General features: G+C 44.5%; 1 protein-coding gene across 6 annotated transcripts in view; it reads left to right on the plus strand.

The window, feature by feature from the left end:
* Nucleotides 1–20,629, plus strand: part of SLC13A2 (solute carrier family 13 member 2) — a 43,913-nt gene that overhangs the window by 19,828 nt on the left and 3,456 nt on the right. For 2 of the 6 annotated variants that reach the window (XM_073315085.1, XM_073315082.1), the window contains exons 2-11: nucleotides 4,549–4,749; nucleotides 5,033–5,169; nucleotides 6,741–6,967; nucleotides 7,950–8,175; nucleotides 9,742–9,864; nucleotides 15,228–15,449; nucleotides 15,702–15,814; nucleotides 16,678–16,799; nucleotides 18,873–19,034; nucleotides 19,947–20,084. In XM_073315085.1, the coding sequence (XP_073171186.1) occupies nucleotides 4,549–4,749; nucleotides 5,033–5,169; nucleotides 6,741–6,967; nucleotides 7,950–8,175; nucleotides 9,742–9,864; nucleotides 15,228–15,449; nucleotides 15,702–15,814; nucleotides 16,678–16,799; nucleotides 18,873–19,034; nucleotides 19,947–20,084 (1,671 nt within the window). The remainder of the gene's footprint in view (nucleotides 1–4,548; nucleotides 4,750–5,032; nucleotides 5,170–6,740; nucleotides 6,968–7,949; nucleotides 8,176–9,741; nucleotides 9,865–15,227; nucleotides 15,450–15,701; nucleotides 15,815–16,677; nucleotides 16,800–18,872; nucleotides 19,035–19,946; nucleotides 20,085–20,629) is intronic. The other 4 variants (XM_073315084.1, XM_073315086.1, XM_073315087.1 and 1 more) reach the window with 4 other exon arrangements.

Below are 20,629 nucleotides of genomic sequence, written 5' to 3' on the forward strand. Positions count from 1 at the left end.
GAAAGGTATTTCATGGCAATAGACTAGATTAACATTGCTTCAGAATTTGGTCCCCTCATGCCACAGAGTAGAAGGGGCCCTGCCTATAGCCAAGCATTTCAAAAGTGATGATAGATTCATAGAGTTTAATGCCAGAAGGAACCATTAAATCATCTAATGACCTCCTATATATCACAGGCCATTAAATTTTATCTAGTTATCCCTGTACTGAGATCAATTACCTGTGTTTGACTAAAACACATCTTACAGAAATGTATCTAGTCTTGATTTGAAGGCATCAAGAGAGTGAGAATCTCTCTCAATGCCAATCTCAAATGAGTAGTTTGTTCTAATGGTTAATCACCCTCAACTGTTAAAAATGTATGCCTTATTTCTAATTTGAATTTGTCTGGCTTCAGCTTCCAGCCACTGGTTCTTGTTTGGCCTTTCTCTGCTAGATTGAAGAGCCCTTTAGTATCTGGTAGTTTCTCCCCATGAAAGTATTTACGAACTGTAATCAAGACACCTCTCAATCTTTGTTTTGATCAGCTAAACAACTTGATCTCTTTAAGTCTCTCCCTGTGTAAGGCATTTTTCTCCATCCCTCAAATAACTGTTGTGGCTCTTTTCTGCAACCTCTCTGATTCAAATTTCTGGATGTCCAATCTGAGACACCTTAATGGAGCCTGATTTTCAGAAGACAGGCACTCAGCCCTCTCTGAAAATCATGCCCCTTGAACATCTCACCCAAAATCACTTGTCACGTTTGAAAATTTTGGTCAAAGAGCCCAGTCTGCATCTTTTACTCTTCAAAATATGGACTCAGTGGAATATCCCACATACATGTAATCCTCTGACGTGATTCAGGTGTCTCTGCAGAGAACAGGTGGTCAGGATACAGGGTCAGAGTTCAGAATGTGAGAAACCTTAACTCTCAACTACTTATATATAACTGTGGTATTTTAATAATGCTTTCTTTTTCTTATTAGTATTACAGTGATCACTATTTACAACCTCAACTAACTGAATCATGGCTTGTCAGCAAGTATTCTGTCAGTCTGATTTCCTGGTCATTTGCATGCCAAGATTTGTGATTGTTATTATTTGCATTGCAGTAGCACTCAGAGGCCCCAGTTGGGTTCTGGGCCCCATTGTGTTAGGCTCTGTATAAATACAGACAAAGCAGTGCTCCCTGCAGCGTGGGGGTCCCCAGTCTGCGACAGTATAAGACACAAAGACACATAATACATGACTATGTACATGTTTTTCTAACAGTGTAAAGTGAAGTAGCAAAAAAAGTAGTTAATGAAATTAAATGGGACTTAACTCAGATAACTGCTTATGTGGCTGGGGAATGGGATCCAGAACTTTTCACTACTAAGTCATGGCTTCAAACCCAGCCAAAGTTGGTAGTGCCTGGAAGTTACCATTTTATCAGGTCTTTGGTATCTCTTGTGGAAAGATTTGGTAGATCTCAATTCAGTGTCACAAAGGGCACCAACTGGCATCTACAGTTCAGCAGAGGCCAAGGACTGACTAGGCCCTGGAGAGACAGAAAATATTTCTGACCCTCCAAGTCTAAATGTGGCCTTTACAGGTTAAGATTGGGCACACTGCTGGGCCATATGGGAGAAGCTTGCACTCTTACACTGGCCCAACAGTGCATCTTCAGTGTACAGGGCTGTCAAGCTGACACCTACACTAAAAGGGGGAAAAAAAAAAAACAAGGGGAAGGGGCAGGACGCATAATGCCACACTCAGATGTCTGATCCCTCACAATTAACCAGCATACCTTCCTAGTAATTAACTTGCCCCATTGGGAGATATGGCTAGGGCCCTGAGATAAACTGTTGTGTGAACAAGGGTAAAACAAACAGAATTATAAAGGCTTTCTCTAAAGCCAAAGGAAGCAGAAATAGACAAAGATAAAAAGGCAAATAATCAACACCACACAGAAACCCAGCCACTGAGCTGAGCCTGATGCCTGGAGCTTCACTAGACCATCTAATCTGATAACCAGCTTTGACTTGGAAGGAGGGTGTAAACTTTCACCTCTCTGTCTGTCTGTCTCTCTCTCACACACACACACCTCTCAAAGAATTATATCCTGAATGCCAGGCTGGTGGTCATGGCGTCCCCTGGAGCATGAACAGGATTCGGAGCAGTAGCAAAAAGAAAAGGAGTACTTGTGGCACCTTAGAGACTAACCAATTTATTTGAGCATAAGCTTTCGTGAGCTACAGCTCACTTCATCGGATGCATACTGTGGAAAGTATAGAAAGTATATAGATCTTCTATACTTTCCACAGTATAGTATACTTTCTATACTTTCCACAGTATGCATCCGATGAAGTGAGCTGTAGCTCACGAAAGCTTATGCTCAAATAAATTGGTTAGTCTCTAAGGTGCCATAAGTACTCCTTTTCTTTTTGCGAATACAGACTAACACAGGCTGTTACTCTGAAACCGGAGCAGTAGCAGGATGTGCAAGATCTAGAGTGGAGGGTGTATGAATGGAGACAGAAGTATCTCTGTCCCTGGGGATAACTGATGGCCCCGCTGGTTGCCAGTAGCACTGATATCCCTTTTCCAGGCCTCCAGACAGTTTCTATTTTTCGTTTTTATAAATCCCAATGGAGTAGGATGTGGGGGAATGTTCTGAGGAGAGAGTCTAAACCAAGGCCCATAATCACTGAATTCTTCACTGTCCCTGGGTTGGAGCCATACAATGTGAAATATTATTAGGCCCCCCATACTCCCCCTTTCCTGTCACTGTGTTCCTGACAAGCTTTATTGGAGGTGACCCTGTGCAGGTGGAATGTGTCAGCATCCCAGGACTTGCCAGGGATTCTCACTGACAGCTTTGCCAAGAGAACCCAGTGGCTTCTCATAGGTACACTAAATGGGAGAGATGGATTAATCAACATTGGGAAACTCCAATTAATGTTCGGCTTGATGGAATATTTAACTAGGGAACTGCACTTTTTAAAGTTTCTGTGGTTGCCACTGAATATGGGGGGCCAAAATCCATCCTTTCCTTTCCTCAGAAATCCCTCTCTTCCCCCCATTCCTGCTGCTGAAACCCTTATCCAGGACCTGGTAATCTCTACCTAAAGTACTGCAACTTTCTACTCTCTGGCCTACTCAATCTCACCTTTCATCCTTCTACATCACAAGCTCTCCATCTCTTTCCATGCCATAGTCATGCTTGCCTCTTGCTTTCCTGGGTCTTCATGGGTCTGTCCGTGCCTGCTTTTCAGCTTTTGTCTAGTGCTATTCCTCTACTTAGATCCTGTGCTCAGACCATTCCGTCCCACTCCCTTTAGAGCATTCTCCAGAAGATCTCTGTGCTGTCTCCCACATTGCCAGATAGGTTTGAAATTATCTCGATTCCAGATTCCACATAACTCTTTTCTTCTTCAAATCCCTCTGCAAACTTCCTGCTAGTCACGCTTTCCAGCATTGACCCACACTTCTGAGTCAGTCGCAGAATGAGGGAGATGTAAGCCACCTCCCCTCAGTCCCCACCACAAGGCTGATTCCTTCCCTCGGGCCTGAGTCACCACTGTGTTACCACCTGAGGAACTACACCGAAATAAATGCAGGCATGTCATAAAAACTGGAGTAACGCACTGGTAAAAGAGACCCCTTGTCTGGAGAGGGCACCTTACAGCCCATGGTTCCTTCCTCTCCCCAAGGAAAGAATCCCCATGCAACATGCTATTTCAGATCACCTTGAGGTGATGTAATGAAGTAAATATGTTTAATTTAGAAGCTGGAATGGTCTTCCAGAGCAGAAGTAAGCCAAAGTTCCCTGGAGAAAGGGTAGGAAACAAACGCTGGGATCGTTTCATGATGGGGAAGGAAGAAGTTTTTGAATAATTTTGTGAATTGCAAAGGGCATTTTACAACAATACAAAATAAAAAAAGAAATCCCAGTGATTAGGAACTGAAGTTGAACTGTGATTATAGTTTGTCAATTAGCCTGTGCAAAGGCTGCGGCTAATTGTGAAAAATCAAATGAAAAGTAAACATATAATGATTTACAATGCTAGAAATCAAGGCTGCGGAAACCAATCAGAGTTCATCTGGGCCACTGCATGAAACAGGTCAGGAGAAAAGTGAACTGAACCAAAGACTAACTGAGCTGTTCAATCATTCAAAGACAGAAGTAAATCAGGGAGAAGTTGCTACCATCAGCAAAATCAAGGAGTCTGTTCAGAACTTCCGCCTTATCTGGGCAGGGTTCAAAGTCAGTGATATATTTCTTTTTCTGTGTATAAGTTTTGCGTTTCCTTGTAAAGACTCTTCCACAAGGTCACCGTAAATGCTGCCCCCTTATTTCTATCCCAGATCTCTGACAAGGTCACTGAATGCTTTGCCCTTTTCTCCATGACAGGAGGCAGATAACTGGGATCTGTTCCCCTTCTCTACCTGGGGCACAGTTGGGAGAAAGAGGCTAGAAGCAGGCCTCTGACTGAATGCTTAGTAAGAGTGTATGAATAAGCTTGTGGGCTAGCGTCTCAGTCAGCTGTGCAGTGTGCTCTGATTGTGCGCATTCTCTTTCAGGAAGCCCGATGTGGTTATGTTATCATCCTGATGGCGCTGTTCTGGTGTATGGAAGTCCTGCCATTGGGTGTTACTGCCCTTTTTCCTGTCGTGCTATTCCCGCTCATGAACATAATGGATTCAACTAAAGTAAGAGATCTGGCTCTTACCTATCTGCGTCCCCATCAATTTCTCTCAGTGTGTCTGGATGTCTCTCATCTGGTCAGTCTACAGGGACAGGATGGTTCCAACACGCAGTGTTGAGGGGGAGGAAACTGCATGACTGGCACCCAGAGAGAAGGCTCACAGAACAAAGAATTTCTCTGCCCACCTGGAATGAATGCTGGGTCCAGCTCCAGAAGTGAAACCAAAGGAAAATTATTAGCAGTATGGGATGCATGTAGCCTGCATAACAGTGTCTCTGACCCTCCTTCAGTAAATATTCTCTCTCTGACTGTCTGGCTTCTCTCTCTGACTGTTTTCTCTCCCCTGTTTTCTGTTACAGGTCTGTATGGAGTATCTGAAGGACACCAACATGCTCTTCATCGGGGGGCTGATGGTGGCCATTGCTGTTGAACACTGCAACCTACACAAGCGCATCGCCCTGGGGGTCTTGTTAATCCTTGGGGTCAGACCAGCCCTGTGAGTGAGAACCTCTGAAGTGGGGGGAGGGGGCAGTCAGTGAGAAGACCAGATTCCACCCAGGGAAGGAGTTTGGAAATCTTTTCATTCCTGATTCAGGAAAGCACCAAAGTACATGCCGACGTCCATCATTTAAGAGCTGTCTTGATTCGGGCTCTTTGTTTGCATTTGGTTCTCATCTCATTTCAGCCAGAAGGCTATGTGGGGTTTGGGAGTCTCCTGTGTGATGTGTGATATGAGTAATGAACTCCTGTGTTCTCCGATATGTACTGCAGCCAGCTCTCTTTCTTTCCCCTGTCTATATATTGGATGGAAGGACTGACTTAATAAGAAATATTTAATATTATGTAGCTAAATGACAGTGAGAAAGGGAACAGCATAACCAGACCCATAGAAAAGCACTGTGTTAATGATTATGATCCTGAGTGGGGACTTGGGGTATCTGTATTTAAAGAGATTAGAAAACCAGGAGCAATTTGGTTTTGAATGATAATTGTAAGGCAAAATTACAGAGGTCTATAAAATATACAGAGAAAGATATATGATCCTATCTAGTTTGTCCCATACCACAAGAACAAGGGAACATTTGAGGATGTTATAAGACAATAGGATAAAAATAAATAAAACCCAAAACACTTTTGTACATAATTTGTAATTAGCTTGTGTATCTCATTGCTGTAAAATAATGTGGTAAGATCCAAAGGAAGACTAGACTTTTATATGAATCAGAACAGAAACTGCAGTGATAAGAGGTGGGATAAATTACAAAGATTATTGATTCTCAAGCTTAACAGTGTTAACTGATCACTATCTGGGCTCAAAAATAAATTCTCTCCCAGACGACAGTGTTACACAATTAGCTGTCCCCCCAGGTCACTATCACCCCAATTTCAGATCTGTTCAGCTGGGCAAACTTCATCTAATCTTGTGTTAAGGGCCCTTGCCCATGCATGGCCTTGGTACCATTCTGTAATGATGATCTGCGTGGGATGTACTGTACGTTACAAGCCAAAAGCTCTGTGCTGCTATTCTCCCCTAGTGCTAACTTCGTTTCCTAACAAAGAGAGCTCTCTGTACAAGGAGATCCACCACTGGAAATGCTCACCCTGGCCGTGCCCTGTACCCCAGTCCAGGACACATTAGCTAGTCAACAGCTAATTAATGCATTTCCCCAGAGGAACAGGAGCTGACAGGACAGTCTTTATACCACAATAAAACCTATACAGAATTCTAGCCACAGCATGGAATGGTTTTCAGTGCAATCATGCATGGATCCTGTCAAACAAGCTGTTGCCATATGTATCTTTTTCTCCTGGAAACCTCTCCATCCTCTCCTAGACTCCCTCTTCTTCCCTGCCTTTCATCCTCCTTCCTCCCCGAGAAGAACCTGGGCTAGTAGCGAATTTACATGCCAACAAAATCCAGGCCATTAAGTGACTGAGAGAATTGAAGATAATTTTGTCCTTCTTTGTGCCTGTGGGGTGGGAGAGAAATGGGGTAATGGAGCACTGTGAGGAAAGACTGTGCCCTTGACTTCTGAAGTGAGCTTCACATAGTCCTCTTCATTGCAGGCTGTTTATGGGCTTCATGTCTGTCACTGCGTTTCTGTCTATGTGGATCAGCAACACTGCCACCACTGCCATGATGATACCAATAGCCCAAGCTGTCCTGGAGCAGCTGCACAAGTCGGAGCATGAGACCAGCCCAGCTGGGCGCGTGGCTGAGAGCATCAACAAAGCCTTCGAGCTGCAGGAAGCACCAAGTAAATCAGATTCCTCTCAAGAGACACAAACACAAGGTGCGTAGCTGTAGGCGTTTTCTTCTTTAGGGTAATGGAGGATATGCAGGTGCCTTCTCCATCTCCACCTTAGGTGCTTCTGGCCTCAACATTCATCGCTGCTTCTAAATTTTAACTTAATAAGGGAGGAAGATGTCTATGGCATCCAGACTATATCAGAGAAGATTTCTGATATGAGATAACTCTTTAATCTTGCAAAAAAAGGTATAACAAGACCTAGTGGATGGAAGCTGAAGTCAGAAAAATTCAAACTGGAAATAAGGTGCAAATTTTAAGTGAGGGTAATTAATCACTGGAGTAACGGTCATAGGGAGGTATCAAATTCTCCATCACTTGGATTCCCTAAATCAAGTCAGTTGTCTTTCTAAAAATATATACTGTACCTCAACCACAAATAATTGGGCTTGATACATGGATGGCAGTGTGCAGTTCTCTGGCCTGTTTCATGAAGGAGATCATGTTAGAAGATCACAGTGATCTCCTACTGGCCTTAAAATCTATGAATTTGTGAACAGGCAGCTCCCTTTCTTTATCAGACTTCCTCTTCTTTTCTGACCCCTTGATTCTACTCAAGTGTCCTTGAATTTCAATCACAAGCTTTTTTTAATCAGGTCCTGATGTGGGATGAGCTGCCTGTTCTCCAGTTGCCTGTGTTCCTGAATGTGTTTTCTTCTCCCACTTCCTCCCACAAGTTCAGACATTGCTGAGTCCAGTTACTAGTGTTTGCATGGTGTAGCCACGTGGTGTTATCACACACTCACATTTTGTGTATTATTCCAATTTTCTCAAAAAACCTCTTTTCATCGGATTTTGTATCAATGCAAACATGAAATGGGACAGAGGCTCAGGGAACTGCCAAAGTCTGCCCTGAAATGACCATGTCTCGATGCCATTCCTCACCTTGGGGTAGCCTGTTGTTTCCTAAACTGGAAATACTTTGTTAAGCAGGCCCAACAACCTTCCCAATTCCTTTCTTGCCCAGCTTGTGCAACTCTTCTCCTGTTCCTGCCTTTGCACCCAGATAATGGACATGTGCTGACAGTGGAGGAAGAGGAGAAACTGAAAGACGTGAAGCAGCTGGAAGAGGAGAAGCACCTGACATTTTGCAAGGGAATGAGCCTCTCTGTTTGTTATGCGGCCAGTATTGGAGGGATCGCAACCCTGACTGGTACTACCCCCAACCTGGTGATGAAGGGACAGATTGATGAGTGAGTACAGAGAGGTTTGGGACTGCACCCCCAGAATTGCTGTCTGTTAGTAGTGTAACCCTTCTGCCCATCAGAGTTGGCAGCAACAAGGGCCGGGTTCAATATCTAGGGGATCCATTCCAACAACACAATGCAAACCGGCTCGAGCCCCCACCCAGTGACCTGGGACAAATCTATACCACCCCCGCTGGGCGCCTCCCAGAGGCAATCCTTCCCCTCTCGCAAGCACAGAGTCTGAGTGTAGCAAAAAGCCTTTTAATAACAGAGAGAAACAATTGGCATTATGTTGGGGAAACATCACCAACAGGATTCATAACACAACCCATGAGCAAAAAACCCACCCCAAGCAAATTGGGGCATGCTCTTTCCCTTTGGTTCTTGAGTTCAGCAACCCCAAATCACCCAAAGTCCCAAAAGTCCAGTGACCCAAAAGTCTCTGTCCCTGGTCAGGGCAGCCCCAGAGTTCGAAAGTTTATCTGCAGAGCTTTACCTCCCAACCTGGGTGGAGAAGTGGGGGGGGAGGAGGGAGAGGTAAGGGGCACCTTACATGATCTGAAGCTGACCGCCCCACAGCTCCATAGGCCTTCGCTCCGCCAGCTGCCCCACGAACTGCTTCACTCAGCTCTGCGGCTCACAAGCAGCTCCCACCATCCCACGAACTGCTCCACCAGCCGGTCCACGAAGTGCTCCACGTCCCACAAGCAGCTCCCGCCGTCCTATGAACTGCTCCACCAGCCTGTCCACAAGGCGCTCCGGCCGTCCCGCAAACTGCTCCACACTATATCTTCAGGCTCCCCCGCTACTTAACACAACGCTCAGTGATTTCAGCTCTTAGTCAGTTCAGCTCTTTGGTGAATTCAGCTTGTAGTAGGGGAGCCTCAGTGCTGGAGCACCATTAGCCCAAAGTGAGCTCAGCAGCCTGTGACTAGACTCCTAATGGAATCAAAATTAGCTCTGATATTCCACAGTGGAGCGAGGAGGAAGTGCAATTAGCATGTAAGGCCCTCACCAAGGGGCCCATGTCACCAAGTATTAATACTTGTCCCCAGCCTCTCAATTCACAGAGTTTTGGAACCCATGACCCTTGCCTAGCAAGTGCTACTTAGTTGATGGTGAGTCCCTCCATCATAACAAAAGGCCAAGTACAGTTCCAAGCACAGTTCCCATAAGCAGGGTAATAACAATTTATTCTTCCTGCCCCAATAACAGAGACACTGGGGATCCCACAGCAGCCAAAGTGACCATTTGGGCAGCTATGGCCTCATTCTAGGCGGGGTGGGTGTGCCTATGCAAATGAGATCAGCCCCTGAAGTTCTTTTCCACAACTTGCCACACCTCACCACCAGATGTCAGGGTGGAGCTCATCCTGACACTGCTTACATCAGTAACCTTGGGCTGGGGCCAAAGCAGAGAAGGACAAAATAAATTTGACACTATTCTGAGGAAGGGAGAACCAGGACAAGATCATTTTTGGTCTGGCCCCACAGCTCCCTCTCCTCTCTGGGCCACAGATTATGAGGCAGAAATGAGTGCAGTTGTACAGGTGACATCTGTTTATACTTCCAGGCTCTTTCCTGCCAATAACAATGTGGTGAACTTCGCTTCCTGGTTCATGTTTGCTTTCCCTACCATGTTACTATTGCTGGCTCTTTCCTGGATTTGGCTCCAGATAATGTTCTTGGGATTTGAGTAAGTACTTTATGCTCATTGAAACAAATATAAATTGATGCTTCTGCCATTGATCCTGTCACAGTTTCAGCGTAACTACACCTATATTCCTTGCTCTGTGATCTGCTCCAGGAGTTCCCAGTCGTGTTTCAGATCTCCAGCCATCACCTTTTTCTGGATAGGAATCCTTGTCCAACTCCCTTCTGACCAGGGGTTTTAAGGCTGCACACTCCCTGATCTACACTGTGATATCCCTAGCAAGCCAGTCTGCCTAAAGGTCAGCGCCTGGGCTTTGCTTTCTCTCCAAGTCTATGACCAGTGACAAGTTACCGCTCAGCTCCTTCTAAGCAAGCATATTTATTCTGAATGTAAAACCATTACAGAGAATGCATATAAATACAATAAAAGAAACTATCTGCATGGTAAAAAGCTTACCAGAGGTTACTCCCAACTTCAACATAGGGGTCATTGCTTCAAACCCCACAGCAGGATTTTCCCTGTGTTTACATGTTCCTAATGGTCTTTAGATCTGGAACCAGCACCCAGACTGAGCAGATGAGCTGTTTCTTTATACATCTGGGGCCTTTGATCGCCAATCTCCAGGAACTGGTAATCACCCAGCAGTCACCCTCTCCTTTGGACATAGCTTCAAAAGGAGGGGTTTTGCATAATCAGAGAATTTGTATTATCCACTCCCCAAGGATTCCCCAGGAAATCCACTTACCACTTACCCATACGGGTAGGAACTGCAGAGAAACAGACAAACAAAAGAGTCCCATTCAATTCCATCACATGAAGGCAGACAGCTAAATAGTGACACATTTTTAAGTGCTTGTATACAAATGCTAGAAGTCTAAATAAAAAGATGGGTGAACTTGAGGGCCTGGTATTAAATGAGGATATTGATATAACAGGCATCACAGAAACTTGGTGGAACAACGACAATCAATAGGAGACAGTAATACCAAGGTACAAAATATGGTCACACTCTTGGGGGAGTGGCCCTACATGTGAAAGAAAATATAGAGTCAAATATAATAAAAATCTTAAATGGAGTACCATAGAATATCTATGGAAAGAAATTCCATGCTTGAATAATAAGTGTATAGCGGAAGGAAAATACTACTGACTCGCTGACCAGGATGGTGATAGTGACTGTGAAATGCTCAGGGAGAGGCTACAAAAAAAGAAAACCCAAAAATAATGAGCAATTTCAACTATCCCCATATTGACTACATATATATCACCTCAGAACAGGATGCAGAGATAAACTTTCTAGATATCATTAATGACTGCTTCTTGGAGCAGCTAGTCCTGGAATCCACAAGGGGAGAGGCAGTTCTTGACATAGTCCTAAGTGGAGCACAGGATCTGGTCCAAGAGGTGACTATAGCTGAACTGATAAGTAATACTGGCCATAAGGTAGTTAAATGTAACATCCTTGTGGGGGGAAAATACTAAAGAAACCTACCACAGTAGCATTTAACTTCAAAAAGGGGAGCTACACAAAAATGAGGAAAGTAGTTGAAAGGAAATTAAAAGGAACAGTCACAAGAGTGAAATGCCTGCAAGCTGCATGGAAACTCTTTAAAACCACCATACTAGAAGCTCAAACTAAATGTATACTCTGAATCAAAATTAGAAGAAAAAAAATAGTAAGAAGATCAAAAAATTGCCACCATGCCTAAACAGCAGAGTAAAAGAGGCCATGAGAGGCAAAAAGGCCTCCTTTACAAATTGGAAGTCAAATCCTACTGAGGAAAACAGAAAGGAACATAAACTTTGGCAAGTCACGTGTAAACGCATAATTAGGCAGGCCAAAAAAGAATTTAAAGAGCAGAGAAAGAGAGACAAAAACTAACAGCTAAATTTGTAAGTACAGTGGAAGCAGGAAGCCTGACAAACAATCAGTGGGGGCACTGGAAGATCAAGGTGCTAAAGGAGCACTCAAGGAAGACAAGACCATTGCAGAGAAGCTAAATAAATTCTTTGCATCAGTCTTCACTGCAGAGATTGTGAGGGAGATTCCCACACCTGAGCCATTCTTTTCAGGTGACAAATCTGAGCGACTGCCCCAGATTGAGGTGTCAGTAGAGGAGGTTTTGGAACAAATAGATAAATTAAACAGTAAGAAGTCACCAGGACCAGACAATATCACTCAAGAGTTCTGAAGGAACTCAGGAAACTGGAGAACTCCTAACTATGGTATGTAACCTATCACTTAAATCAGCCTCTGTGCCAGATTTTTAAACAGCGATTTTTAAAAAAGACTCCAGAGCTGCTCCTGGCAATTACAGGCCAATAAGCCTAACTTCAGTACAAGGTAACTATAATAAAGAACAGAATTATCAGACACACAGATGAATAAGATATGTGGGGGAAGAGTCAACACAGCTTTTGTAAAGGGAAATCATGCCTCATCAATCTATTTAAATTCTTTCAGGGTGTCAACAAGCATATGGACAAGGGTGATTCAGTTGATACAGTGTACTTGGATTTTCAGAAAGCATTTTACAAGGTCCCACACTAAAAGCTTTTAAGCAAAGTGAGCAGTCATAGGATAAGAGGGAAGGTCCTCTCATGATCAGTAACTGGTTAAAAGATAGGAAACAAAGAGTAGGAATAAATGGTCAGTTTTCACAATGGAAAGAGGTAAATAGGAGGGTCCCCCAGGGGTCTGTACTGGAACCAGTCCTAGTCAACATATTCATAAATGATCTAGGAAAAAGGTTTCAGAGTAACAGCCGTGTTAGTCTGTATTCGCAAAAAGAAAAGGAGTACTTGTGGCACCTTAGAGACTAACCAATTTATTTGAGCATAAGCTTTCGTGAGCTACAGCTCACTTCATCGGATGCATACTGTGGAAAGTATGGAAGATCTTCTATACTTTCTATACTTTACTTTCCACAGTATGCATCCGATGAAGTGAGCTGTAGTTCACGAAAGCTTATGCTCAAATAAATTGGTTAGTCTCTAAGGTGCCACAAGTACTCCTTTTCTTTCTAGGAAAAAGGGTAAACAGTGAGGTGGGCAAAGTTCGCAGATGATACTAAATTACTCAAGACAGTTAAACCAAAGATGATTGTTAAAAGTTACAAAGGCATCTCACAAAACTGGGCGACTAGGCAACAAACCAGCAGATGAAATTCAGTGTCAATAATTGCAAAGTAATGCACATTGGAAAACATAATCCAAACATACCAAATTATGGGGTCAAAATTAGCTGATACCTCTCAAGAAAACTATCCACTATGACCCGAGATCTCTATCTGAAAATATGTGCTCAGTGTGCAGCAGCAGTCAAAAAAACTAAGAGCATGTTAGGAACCATTAAGAAAAGGATAGATAATAAGACAGCAAATATCATAATGCCACTATATAAATCTTTGGTACGCCCACACCTTGGTACTCCATGCAGTTCTGGTTGCCCCACCTCAAAAAAGATATATTAGAATTGAAAAAGGTGACAAAGAAGGGCAACGAAAATGAATCGGGGTCTGGAATAGATTCCATGTGAGGAGAAAGTAAAAAGACTGAGACTGTTCAGCTTAGAAAACAGCAACAACGGGGGGTATGACAGAGGCCCATAAAATCATGACTGATGAGGAGAAAGTGAATCAGGAAGTGTTACTGACTCCTTTTCATAAGACAAGAATCAGGGGTCACTGAATGAAAGTAATAAACAGCAGGTGTAAAACAAATACAAGGAAGTATTTCTTCACACAATGCACAGCCAACCTGTGGAACTCGTTGCCAGGAGATGTTGTGAAGGCCAAAAGTATAACTGGGTTAAAAAAAATAGATAAGTTCATGAAGGCTAGGCCCATCAATCGCTATTAGCCAGGCTGGGCCGGGACACATCCCATGCACTGGGTGTCCCTAAAGCTTTGACTGCTAGAAGCTGCAACTGGTTGACAGGGGAGGGATCACTTGATAACTGCCCAGTTCTGCTCATTCCTTCTGAGACATCTAGCACCAGCCACTGTTGGAAGACAGAATACTGGATTAGGTGGACCATCTCTGACCCATATGCCATTCTTATGTTCTTATGAAGTCAGGGCACCTAGCCCCTCCCATCCATTGTGCTGCTGTGGCTACATTTCTGTTTTTAGTGCACTAGTTTGATCACAGTTAGCCTGGGAATGTCTTCCCAAACTGGAAATTACACCTCCATCCCAAAGTGTAGCAATACCTTTTGTCTCTCCCATCTTAACCCCCTTCTCCCAACAGCTTTGAGCCCACTTGCCTCTCCAGCTACTGCCCTTTCTCTCTGTCATCTCTAAGCTCATTGAATGCACTGTCTACAACCACTATTTTGAGTTCCTCTCCTCCCGTTCCATCCTAGATCCTCTCCAATCTGGCTTCTGCCAACTTCCACTCCACCAAAACCACTCTTGGCAAAGTCTCTCATGACCTGTTCCCCGCCTGTCTGTCATTCAGGCCCACAACCTTGGTATCATCTTCAACAACTAGATCTTCACATCCAGACTATGTCTAAATCTTGCCGATTCTTTCTGCATGACTTCTCTAAGATACAACCGTTCCTATCCATCCATGCAGCTAATACTCTCAGCATCTCACATCTCCATTACCGTAACAACCTTCTCTCTCATCTTGACAAATGCAGCCTTGCCCTGCTCCTATCCATTCAGAATGCTGCTGCAAAGATCACCTTCCTAACTGGTTACTATAAGCACATCATCCCTCTTCTTGAATCCTTCCACTGGCTCCCCTCTTCTCTGTCACATCGTACAAAAGCTGCTTGTCTTCACTTCACAGACCCTTTACAGCCTGTCTTCACCCAACCTATTATCTTTTATTCACTACTGAAATGTCAGCTCCTGCCTCCAATGGGCCCATGATGTCAGCCCCCAGTGCCCACTTGTTAAAAGTTCAAACAAGGCCCTTGGTGCTTTCTCCCAGGCTGCTCCTCACACTGGTGAGGATCTGTCCATATTCATCCTCAAAGCTACCTCATTCTCCACCTTCAAATCCCTCCTCAAAACTCTCCTTTGCCTCAATGCCTACAAAAAACTTGACACCAGTTAACCGATGGTGCACTGAGACCAGAGCTGACCATTTTCTCATTGTTTCCTTGTACCTGCCATCTCTCTCTGTGCCTGTCTAGTGTCCTTTGTCTCACATTTAGCCTGTACGCTCTGTGGCACAGGGACTGCCTTTTTATTCTATGCCTGTGCAGCACCAAGCACAGTGGGGTCCTGGTCCCTGACTAGGGCTCCTGGGCGCTACGGTCAGACAAATCAATAACAGTGGTTTTGGCACGCCGAGAAGTACAGACTTCGGATGCCAATTCAGTATGTTCTTTTAAATGCTGCAGATACCCAGGGAATTGCTATGACATCTGCTTCTCTGTTTTATTCTAGCTTTCGGAAGAATTTTGGTTGTGGAGCTAGTGCGTCTATGAAGGCAAAGCAGAAAATGGCTTACAGGGTTATCAAGGATGAGCACAAGAAGCTGGGCCCCATGAGATTTTCAGAGATAGCTGTCACAGTCCTCTTCTTATTATTGGTGGTGCTTTGGTTTACCAGAGACCCTGGGTTCATGCCAGGCTGGGCAACTAACGTCTTCAACAAGAATGGCAAAAGGTATAATTGCTTTTCTCATCCCCCCAAACAGCAGCCAAACACTGAACAGTAGAGATCCAGTATGGGCGTGCAGGAGAGCATCCTGCCTTCTCTGTTCCCATCTGGATAAATCCTGCACAGTCTGTGGCCTAGCCTTCTGGCCAGTACCATGCCAAATCCAGATGCAAAATTTTGCCCCAGATTGTGCTGCCCTAGCTCCTTCAATACCCCCGCCAAACATACTAGACTCATTTCTGGATCAATCTTTTGCAGTTATGTGACTGATGCTACAGTTGTCATCTTCATTTCACTTTTGATGTTCCTAATCCCTTCAGAGATCCCCACCTACCTATGTCGTAATAGGGCTCAGCAAGTGCAACAACAAGGTAAGAACTAGCTCAGTACACCAGAAAATCAAAATAGGACACAGGAAGTTTCCCTGCATCTTGGATTTACAAAGGGAATTTCAAACACTGAACAATTCCAAGGAGCCAAAGAACAGTGCTGGGGATGTGTCTTCAGAGCTGTTTGGGGTTTCCTGCAGGACTGAAATTATATGCTTTCCACTGTGCAGTTCGCTGATCACAGAGTGATTCCGTTTCTGGTACATAAATTAAATGAGACACTGCCCAGCAAAGGGCATTATATGCATGTATCATCACTGCTGAAGCTGGAGAGTCAAGGAGGAGACATAAAATTTCCTGGGGGGATACCTAGCAGCTCTGAGGATATGTTCCCACACATCTAGTCCATTCTTCCACCTTCTGGGGGTCAGGGCGAGTTCCCTATGACCTACTCACTAGTGTTTTCTCTAGTCTAGTTTAAAAAGTTTGAAGTGATGAAGCTTCTGTCCCTTCCTTTAGGAGACAATCCCATAGTCTAGTAGATCTCACTGATTGGAAGTTTTTCCCCTACCCCATCTCGTGTTGCTCCAGCGCTCCACTCCCAGGAGGAAATGCAAGAGGTGGGGAATCTCACAGGCATCAGATACTAGTAGTGTTGCTGTGTCTTAGTACAAATTCTCAGCTACACTGGGAGCATGGAGCTGAGAGAAGGGCTATATTGTGGGCACTGCTGCTGCTTGTCAGAGGAGCAATGTGCACCAGAGCAACTAAAGAAACAGCTGGACCAATGCCCACAAAGCTGCTGCAGCTTACACTTTCCCCTTGTCCCTGGGAGTGGAGTGCAGAGATGCTCCCCTGGATGTGCTCTCCATCCCTGTGGCTCACAGATTGGTTCTGGATTTTAGATAGCACAAGACAGACTTCAGTGCTCCCTGCTCTCTTGGACTGGAAGACGGTTAATCAGAAGATGCCCTGGAACATTGTGATTTTGCTGGGAGGTGGCTTTGCCCTGGCCAAAGGCAGTGAGGTAACTTCATCTGTCTGCTTACCGGAAACATTTGTCTAACTGGACAAGGTTTTATTTTATCTTTGGTTTTTTCCACCCTGTGGAACACCAGAGGGCACTCTAGTAGCACCAAATGTCCATGACCAGCATTAAGAACACTTCTTGTGCTGGCTCCTGAGTCCCTATTGCTGCTACTCACAGATGACACAGCCACTACCCACGGAGGCAGAACAACTAACTGTGATTCTGAGCAGGGGACTCATGCGGGAAGGGCCAAACACATCAAATAATGCAATTCAATGATGACTTATTGGCATGACAAGCTGCCCAAGTGTTGCCAAAGTGTGAGGAGGCACAGGCAGGCAAGATCTGCCATGATGGGATTCCAAACGATTTCAAGCTTCTTTACTGTTCAGTGCTGTATCTGTGCAATGCAGTGTTGCCACGTAGTAGCCAGCTGGGCTAAAGGCTGCCTGATGCAGACACCTCCCATTAAACAGAAGTTGTGCAGCAGGTGTGACTTTCATCCCCATATACATTTGTTAGCAAGCGTGGCTGTGAAATGGAACAGAAAAGAACCGAAGGAAGATGGTAGAACATAGTGCAGAGTCTAAGTCAGAAGCTTTTTCACTGTGATTAGGAGAACATTATGAGTAGCAATATATGCAATTGATGGGCCAACCATGGACAACTTGTTCCTCTCTCACCTCAGATTTGGAAACCAAATGTTGGAAATTGATTTAGAACAATGAGATACTGAATTGAATTGAACGTAAGAAAGCACCATTTCTAACAAATAGTCATTTGTTTTGTGGTAACAACTAGAAGCTCCAGTCAGGGATTAGGGCCCTATTTTGCTAGGCATTGCACACACCGATAACAAAAAGATATTCATATATCACGAGAAACAACGGGTGGCTACACCAAACAGATGGTGCGGTGAAGCACAAGGAAACAGCGAGAGGATTATGATTAGTGTAGTAAAGCAATGGTCACAGCACACCAACAGCCTGGTTATTGTTGAGTTTTGTAGGCATTGCAGCAGGGGTGAGGTTTAAGGAGAGATCTGAAGGAGGATAATGTAGTACTGTGCAGATTTTAATGGGGAACTACCCTCATACACCAGACGTGGCATAGGAGAAACTGTTTATGGAACAATCTGATGAATAGGAAATAAAGACTTGCAGCACTGGTGGTCCATGCTGTGTAAGAGATCATAAACAAAGCAGGGATAGGCCACGAAGGACGTTACAGGCGAAGACAAGTTGTTTGTGTTTGATGTGGTGGGAAAGAGTAAGTCAGTGGAAGGCTGCAAAGAGTGAGAGGATGTGGTCAGAGTGACAAGGCAGGAAGATCATCTTTGTGGAAATGCTTTTAATGGATTTGGAGGGGCTGGAGGGGCAAGGTGGCATTTGTCAAGACCAGAACAGAGGAGCTCATAGTAGTCAAGATGTGAGATGAGAATGCCTGCAAGTTTTAGCTATGTGGACAGAGGAAAGGCTGGATCACAGAGACGTTATTCAAGAAGAAGCAACAAGTTATAGACATGGCCAGGGTGTGTGAGTCTGCAGAGACAGCTAAGTCAAAACTGATATCCGCTTGCAGGCCTGAGTAACAGGGCGGATGCTGGTGTTGTCCACAGTCACTGAGAAAGGAAGGAGGAGGGGTCAGAAGGAGTAAGAACTCAGTTTTGACTATCTTGCATTGAAGTTGGCAGCTGGACGCCCACAAGGGCCTGTCAGAAAGATGGACTGAGATTGTTGTTTGGACAGGAGACAGGTCCAAGTAGTGATCACGTACAACTAATGCCCTGCACAGTGTAATGGGAAAAAAGCCCTTTATACCAAAAAAGACAATACAGTATACTTTCCCTCTCAGTGGCTTTAGGATGAAAAAAGTGTGTGAGTCTTATTCATTCCCTTGAGTTCTGTTGCCTGTGAATAAAAACTAGCTGCTTTTCTCCAGAGAGCAGTCTTTGAGTGAGGCAGTGGGATTGGCAGGGGAAATATGTTTACAGAGTGTAGCTCCGTTATGGTACTTGCCCAAGAACATGTCCACGGTGCTGACCGACCTCTCTTCATCCCTCTCTTTCAGGAATCTGGTTTGTCCGTATGGTTAGGTAGCAAACTGACCCCTTTGCAGAATATCTCATCTCCCGCGATTGCTTTGCTGTTATGTCTCTTGGTTGCCACTTTCACTGAATGCACGAGTAATGTGGCTACCACCACCCTCTTCCTTCCTATACTGGCTTCCATGGTAAGTGCCACCTTTTCAGATTGCTTCGGCAGGAAAAGTAACAGAACCTTCTATCGTGTTCCAAGTACAGACCTACTCAGTTACTCGAAACCTCGAACAGAGCCAACAATAGGCTCATGCCCTTGATCACGTGATAAGGGTTAGGATATAGATATATTACATATATTCTTTCTAAAATAATGTGTGCAGGTGAAAATAACAGGACTGATAGGCCAGGCAACTGCAGTCCTTTTATTCACAACGAAGACAACGGCAGTGTTAACTTCCCCATACTACCACATCAATGTGCCTCATCATGACTTTCCAGGATAACCTCTAGGGGTGACAGCATAGATCAGTCTCCACGGTCCATTCAAACCTTTGCAGGTCCACTGAGTGTGGCTATAAGGAGACCACTAGTGCCAACTATGGGGGTAGTTTTATGATGTGAAAATCTGGAACTGGAGTAAGAACCACCAGACCTATTTTGCATAAGACACTGAACAGTACGACTAACCTGTAATTTTTCACCCTCTTACCCAACCACTGCCCCTCAGAGCTTGGGGGCTCTCTTTTTCAAGTGGTACATTTACTTACCTCTTGACGTATGACTTTGATGACTTTTTTCCTTTGTTTACTGATTTTGGATTGGACTGTGATAATTGTGAACAATAATTTATATTACAGTAGTGGCCAAATGCCCCAAGCAGGATCAGGACCCCAGTGTGCTGGTCACAAGGAACTCTTGCTTCCTGAGCACAACAGGGGTGACTGGAAGCTTCTCAAGTAGGATGGAAAGTGTCCTGGAGTGTCTGGGAAAGGGAAGGGTGGGACATGTGTCACGGATAAACACAACCAGATTCTTCTGGCCCAGACTCCCTATGAACTTTGCTGGTATTAAAACTGTCTCTCTTCTTCTCACCTCCTGCACAGGCTCAAGCCATCTGTCTCAATCCGCTCTACATCATGCTGCCGTGCACACTCTCAGCATCATTGGCTTTCATGCTCCCAGTGGCTACTCCTCCCAATGCCATTGCCTTCTCCTATGGAAAGCTCAAAGTTATCGACATGGTGAGCAGCAGGGCACCCCTCCGATTTTCATTTACACTGTGTTTTGCTTTTCTCCTTTTTTGTCTTAGTTTTTCCTTGACAAGGTATTACAGAACGGATTGTATCCTGCTAAAATCAAATGGAATAAAGAGCATAGACCTGTGCATTAACATAGGTCACTCTGACCCTGAAGTACACTCCAAGCCATATGAACAAGAGCTGCTAATGAGCTCTTAGAAAACAGTCAGAGACACTGCAGGGAAAGAGTTTCTTAGGGTGCTCCAACAGCAACCGGGAATTGATGGGAAATGGAAGTGTGTAGCTGTGCAGATAAACTAAATGTAAACTGTGGTGATGGCAGAAGGGTTCCTATCCTACTGCTTTTCTGCACAGTCTTCTGCATTGCTTAGGCAAAGCCTCAGATATTTGTCTCTGCCAGTTACTCAGTCCATTCCACCATGGCAGGACTTCCCTTTCTCACGATAGCACAGAAAGAGGAGGGCATCTTTATAATGGACATCTGAGGGCAGCAGCATTGCCCTCCCAAAGTGAACACCAGATCTAGA

Source organism: Lepidochelys kempii, chromosome 17 (genome assembly GCF_965140265.1).
Source record: "Lepidochelys kempii isolate rLepKem1 chromosome 17, rLepKem1.hap2, whole genome shotgun sequence".
Taxonomy (NCBI): domain Eukaryota; kingdom Metazoa; phylum Chordata; order Testudines; family Cheloniidae; genus Lepidochelys; species Lepidochelys kempii.